Source organism: Oncorhynchus gorbuscha, linkage group LG24, assembly GCF_021184085.1.
Source record: "Oncorhynchus gorbuscha isolate QuinsamMale2020 ecotype Even-year linkage group LG24, OgorEven_v1.0, whole genome shotgun sequence".
NCBI lineage: Eukaryota > Metazoa > Chordata > Actinopteri > Salmoniformes > Salmonidae > Oncorhynchus > Oncorhynchus gorbuscha.
This window is the reverse complement of record NC_060196.1, coordinates 34,180,676-34,186,960: the sequence shown is the minus strand read 5'-3', so window position 1 is coordinate 34,186,960 and position 6,285 is coordinate 34,180,676. Positions and strand designations below refer to the sequence as shown.

At 43.5% G+C, this 6,285-nt stretch overlaps 1 protein-coding gene across 1 annotated transcript; it reads left to right on the top strand.

The window, feature by feature from the left end:
* The first annotated feature begins 472 nt into the window (after positions 1 to 472).
* Positions 473 to 5,691, top strand: LOC124012636 (proline-rich protein PRCC-like). The gene is made up of 7 exons (XM_046326476.1): positions 473 to 2,231; positions 2,358 to 2,405; positions 2,866 to 3,345; positions 3,784 to 3,882; positions 4,130 to 4,276; positions 4,549 to 4,614; positions 4,913 to 5,691. Exons 1-7 carry the CDS (start codon positions 1,914 to 1,916, stop codon positions 4,997 to 4,999), a joined length of 1,245 nt encoding a protein of 414 aa, XP_046182432.1. The 5' UTR covers positions 473 to 1,913; the 3' UTR covers positions 5,000 to 5,691.
* The last annotated feature ends 594 nt before the right edge of the window (positions 5,692 to 6,285 follow it).

Genomic DNA, 6,285 nt, shown 5'->3' with positions numbered 1-6,285 from the left:
GTGGACCATGATAGATCCTTAGTGATGTGGACACCGAGGAGCTTGAAGCTCTTAACTCGCTCCACTACAGCCCTGTCAATGGGAATGGGAGTGTGCTTGGCCCTCCGTTTCCTGTAGTTCACAATCAGATTCTTTGTCTTGCTGATGTTGTTGTCCTGGCACCACACTGCCAGGTCTCTGACCTCCTCCCTATATGCTGTCGTCGGTGATCAGGCCTACCACTGTTGTGTGGTAATGTTTTTCTTTCACCCATTCCCTGTTTTTTTCTGCATTAAAGTTACCTAGTTTTCACCCCACCCCCCCACCCAACCAGTAGGTGGCGGCATGCACCTCTAACATTTGTTTGTGGACCGCCATAATACCATGAAAAATAAAAATGGCGCATGGGCTGCATCCAAAATGGTTGCGATAATTGTTGGATTGAAATGGTGCAACCAAGAGTAGTAATATGTTTGGAGTTTTGTGTAGTTTAAGGTCTGGAAATTCAGAACGTAAGGATTTACAGTTAGAAAGAATGATGCTGTTTTTGGGGTTACAAATAAATGGTATTGAAATTCAGTTCTGTTGGATTCTGGCTCATACAGAAGTTTAGTAGATATAATAGCAAAAAGAGCAGTAAAAAATAACATTGTGGATATACAGGTGCAGTTAGGTAAAGGGGAAATTAAAACATTGATTCAGAAAAATGGGTTTGATTGCTGGCAGAGACAATGGGATGAAAGTAGTAATGGCAGACAGTTTTATAGTACAAGGATATCTGTACGGGACATCGTGGCATATAATAGGATCAAAAGGGAGGAAGTTATGTTGTGTGGGATGAGTTTAGGGCATACAGGATTGAATTGATCTTTGAATGTATACTGGCTGTATGGTAGAGGAAACAGTTGAATATGTATTATTATTTTATGAAATGTATGATGTGGAAAGGAAAGTGTTTTTGACAGGGCCAGAATGCACCTGTCAGTTGGTTGTGATTCGCCAATAAAACTTGAAGAAAAAGTTGCAGAGGGCAGGTTGAAACTGAATTTCCTGAAGTCCCACACAGAGATGAAAGTCATCAATGTCGGAGGACTGGGGTTGGAATGGCGAGAAGAAGCGAGGCAGGAAAAGAAGGTGCAAGGTGAAAACCCCAACCTACTGTGAAATACAAGCCTGAGTACTTTCTCCTTTGGATCAAGTACAGGAGAAAAAAATGCATGTTATGTGCCTGAAAACCCTGAGTAGTCTTGCTGGGGATCAGAAATGTCCTGTGTGAGTGAGACAGATTGACAATATGCAACAATATGTAACAAAGCGTCTCGTCTGCCGGAAAACCACAAGAAGAAGGTAGATTTGCGTCGAAGCTGCGCAATAAGTAGCAGCTTGAACACTTCTGTTTTGCACGCATATATCCCATGAATGGCATTAGAGACCCAAAAAGGAAATGCTAGCAATTGCTAATGTTATTGGATAGAAATAGCTATTTTGGTGGAGGAAAGAAACCATGGGGTATTGACTAAATCGATTGCATGATATTAAATGTAACGGTAAACTACAATTAGCTTAACGTTTACATTAAAATTCTGTTAAAACGACCTGCTGAGGCCTTGTTAGCTACGAGTCAATCAATCCTCGGCCTGTTTGAAACATTACCCTGCAGTGTGGCTCGACTTGACTTGAGCCTCGCTAGCCTTTGGCAAGCCAGTTGTTTTTTAATTCAATTTTAAAGCTAGCAATGAAGTTGGTCCAATTTTAAATGGTTATCCACAATTTAATTGTTCTCATGCAATACGTCTCATATACTTTCCTGGCCAAACAATTGTAGCTAGCTATCGTGAGCTTGGAAAGTGGGTCGTGGGTGCAGCTGTAGCTAGTTAGCCATATCTGTATTTACCCGCTACTTATGCGAACAAGCTGCTGCAGAAACATCGATAATGTCTTTGGTAGCGTATGCTAGCAGTGATGACAGTGATTCAGAAACATCTAGTTCCATCATCCCGGGGAGCAAACCTGGGGGGCTTTTCGCACGCCTTCCTGTCCCAAAAATATCTGTCTCAGAGGCACTAGGAAACGTGCGACCAAGCAAAGGGGCAACACACGCATCATCACGGAACACTGTGTCAAGCGATGGCGACGAGGACTCCGTTACTCGTTCTCATGCATTTAAAGGAGGGTTGCCTTTCGATTTACCTAAGCCGAAGAAGCGAACAGAGCCTGTCAAAATCACTATACCTGAGATAAAAAGAGGGGATGTAAGTAACAGGACCTCAGGTTCATACCTAGGCTACATTTTAAACATTCAATTGCAGACCTTGTTTGCTTGTTTTTAAATGGATTCAAAGTGGAGATTTCAACATGATTCTATGTCTTGTCAACAGTCTGACTCTGATGAAGATGAACCAAGGAGAAAGAAATCCCTGCCCCAGGTAACATGACTTGCACTTGCATTTTAGATCATTCTCAATGTCAAATTCTCAGTTTGTGGACATAGGCCTTTCCAACCATACATATCATGATCTGACCCCTGATCTAAGTCACCACTAGCTGGCCTCCGCCCACTAGACAACCCTGAAACTAAGTCACTGTTCTAGCCAGCTACCACCCGGTACTCTACCCTGCAACCTAGAGACTACTGCCCTATGTACATAGTCATGAACAATGGTCACTTTAATTATGTTTGCATGTTAGTTCACTCACTTTATGTATATACTGTATTCTATAAAATAAAATAACTTTTTTTATTGCTACTGTAGGTATTACTGCACTGTTGGAACAGGAATCATAAGCATTTCGCTGCACCTGCGACAACATCTGTAAATCTGTGTACGAAAAACTTTGATTCGAGGACATGCTTTCTCATTGTCTTTCAACCTATCTCTCTCTTAGGGCCCTGGCACTGGCCTTTCTTCCCTCCTGCCTCAGCCCAAAAATGTGGTTGTGAAGGAGATGCAGAGGGCCCTAGTGCCTCACACCCTCACCAAGCGGCCGGAGCCAAAGAAAACCACAAAGCCCTCTTTAGGGTCCTCCCAGGGCCACGCCAGTGCTAGCGCATCTCCCTCCGCCATCAAAGCAGCAGCCAAGTCGGCTGCCCTGCAGCTAGCGAGGCAGATAGCTGCTGAGGAAAGTGACGAGGAACTGGCCCCAGAGAACTACTTCTCCCTGGGAGAGAGCTCCAAACCTCTCCCCGCTGTGATCCCCAGCCTGAACCCGGAGCCTGTCCCCACCCCAGGCCTACTACCCGCTCCTGCAAGCATACAGCGTGGTACCTTCCAGTCAGACGCTCCTCTGGACTTTAGTGCGAACCAAGAGGGAGCTTGGGGAGGTCAACAGCTAGGGGCGTACCAACAGCCCTCGGCAGAGCCTCAGGTACTGAGAAAATGCTGTGTTAATAGATATAGCTATCTTTCTCTATATGGATGGACACACAAACTTTATTTCTTTGCAAAGCATTATATAATTTTTTTTTGCCAATACACCAAAATGAACTACAATAATACTCAACTTCCACAATATACCAAATACAATAGACCCGCTGTGCATTACCTACTTAAATCTCCAACTACAACTTATTTTAGAAGAGAGCAAATGATCTATATCAGTCTCTTAACAAGCTGATATACAGGTTCAAACATCAGATATACTCTGCCCAGAATGGATCCTTATTGACCCCTACGAGTTGCTCTTGCAGACAACAGTTCGCTGTAAAATCTCTTGTTTTCATCCATTGAGACACATCAGGATAGCGTAATGCTTTTGTCATGTTGCGTTGATACAGGCTAACAAAAACATTCTCCTGTTGGATAGGGCTACTACAACGAGGCTTACTACCAGGATCCTGAGTCTGACCCAGCGTTGCCTGAGCCAGAGCAAATTGGTTCCTCCGCCCTGTTTGATGATGAGGCGGTATGAAGGTTTCCTGACTTCACAATGGTTTATTGGCTTGTTATTGATCAGGAATGTTCTTCTCCCCCCCCCTCCCCCCTGATTAATCAGGAAGTCCTGCTTGTCTGACATTATCCTGTATATCACTGAAATTGATTTGTTTTATATTGTCCTGATCATATCTTTAATTGTCGGCATAGTTCATACATTGTATAAAGAGGTTACTGCTTCAGGATATAGAATAGTATATAATGTTTTCTGGCTGCAGTTCATGAGGCTGCAGGGGAAGAGGAACAGGGGCAAGGAAGAGGTGAAGTTCCTGGAGATCAAGGGAGATGACCAGCTGAGTGGCAACCAGCAGTGGATGACCAAGAGCATGACTGAGGAGAAGCAGGAGCGCAAGTCCTTCAGCAAGGTGAGGGAGATTTGCACAGGAGCTGTTCTGATATTGCTTACACTTGTCCACTCCTTCCAGATCTGTGAACATATAAAGGGTTGTTAGGGGCTAGGCGTTGAATTGGAAACTGGATCGTAGTAGTGATGATGGGGTAGGGGAATATTAGGCAATAGTGGAACGAGAGCTTTGGAGTTGGTGGGGCAGGACTTTTTCCATGTGGCCTAGGTGAGGATTTTGTCATCTGTTCTCAACCTTGTTTGGCCTGACCCCCTGACCTCTTCCCTCTATAGAAAAAGGGAGACCAGCCCACAGGGCAACAGCGACGCAAGCACCAGATCACATACCTCATCCACCAGGTGAGTACATATACATTGCTAGATCGTGTTACAGTACTGTCTTGGAATCTAACACCAAGGTCTCATTCAGTAGACACAAATGGGAGAAAAATAAATCAAATGTGTTCCCACTGGACAAGTTGGACCAGTTTGGCACCAACTGACCATGACTTGGCACACCTATCACTTGCAATTTTTTAAACACTCAACATGCATGATTATTGGCCTCACATCAACATACCTAAATTTAACCAGATATGGGATGTTTACAAACATGTGTCAGTTTGAGCGAACTTTTTCTAATTCTTATCACCTATAGGCAAAGGAGCGAGAGCTGGAGCTGAAGAACAGCTGGGCCGACAACAAGCTGACTCGCCGGCAAACACAGGCAAAATACGGCTTCTAAGATCCGTAACAGGAGGCTTGGTGGCATGCATAGCCCTCCCCCTGAAGATTAGAGTAGTACAGTCCACAAGGTTCCCTCAACAACGTGGGTCATACTATACCCTTGCAGTGAGGGAGGGGTTACACACCTCATAGACCCATCCTTGGAGATGCTAGCACTGACTTTCCTTTTTGTTCACCCTTATTTGTTGGCCTCTCTGGATTTGTGATACTTAAAACATTTCTGATTTAAACCATCATTTTGGTGTGACTATTTTATATTATGTTGGTTCTTGGCTGCATAGGAAATCACATGGTTAAGACACAATATGGTTTCCTGGGAAATACCCGTTAAATGCAATTTCATGTGGTGTTATTTTTCATATTACACCTTGAACCACCAATGATCAATAGTCTGAGAATAAGAAGAATGTTTCCCATGTGGTGTCGATATTTTCTTCATCTTGTATGTTTCCAAGGGTGGGACAGTGACCTGTTCTTAAATCATGTCAATCTAACCCTAAGCTTTCCCTGGGTTTTTAGATGTTAGAAAACACATTTGGTGGTCTGGTTGGAATTGCCCTGTGGTGGCGACACTTCAACCTGACCAGTTTGGAATATGTCTCTATTGGATTCTGGGGGGGAGTTGGTATCTTTTTAAGGAGCCAGAAACTCCTACTGTCCTCTGTGAATAAACATGATCATATACAGTGATGACAGAGAGACTTATTGAAATTGTACACTTAACAAAAATATGAACATAACAATTTCAAATATTTTACTGAGTTTATTCATATAAGGAAATCAGTCAATTGAAATATATTAATTAGGACCTAATCTATGGATTTCACATGACTAGGAATACAGATATGCATCTGTTGGTCACAGATAGGTAGGGGCTTGGGTCAGAAAACCAGTTAGTATCTGGTGTGACCACGATTTGCCTCATGCAGTGCAACACACCCTTTGCATCGAGTTGATCAGACTGTTAATTGTGGAATGTTTTCCCACTCCTCTCCAATGGCTGTGAGAAGTTGCTGGATATCAGCTGGAACTGAAACGCTGTCATACACCTTGATCCAGAGCATCCCAAACATGCTCAATGGTGACATGTCTGGTGAGTATGCAGGCCAAAAAAAAGGGACATTTTCAGTTTCTGGGAATTGTGTATAGATCCTTGCGACGTAGCCAGGCATTATGTATGAGGTGATGGCGGCTGAATAATGGCACGACAATGGGCCTCAGGATCTTGTCACGGTATCTCTGTGCAGTCAAATTGCCGTCGATAAAATGCAATTGTGTTTGTAG

What these genes read in the sequence shown, in the direction of transcription:
- LOC124012636 (XM_046326476.1), top strand. Translation starts at nt 1,914, where the DNA reads ATGTCTTTGGTAGCGTATGCTAGCAGTGATGACAGTGATTCAGAAACA. An exon ending in GAAAGAAATCCCTGCCCCAG is followed by an intron (nt 2,406 to 2,865) that starts GTAACATGACTT and finishes TCTCTCTCTTAG; the next exon opens with GGCCCTGGCACTGGCCTTTC. An exon ending in AGCGCAAGTCCTTCAGCAAG is followed by an intron (nt 4,277 to 4,548) that starts GTGAGGGAGATT and finishes TTCCCTCTATAG; the next exon opens with AAAAAGGGAGACCAGCCCAC.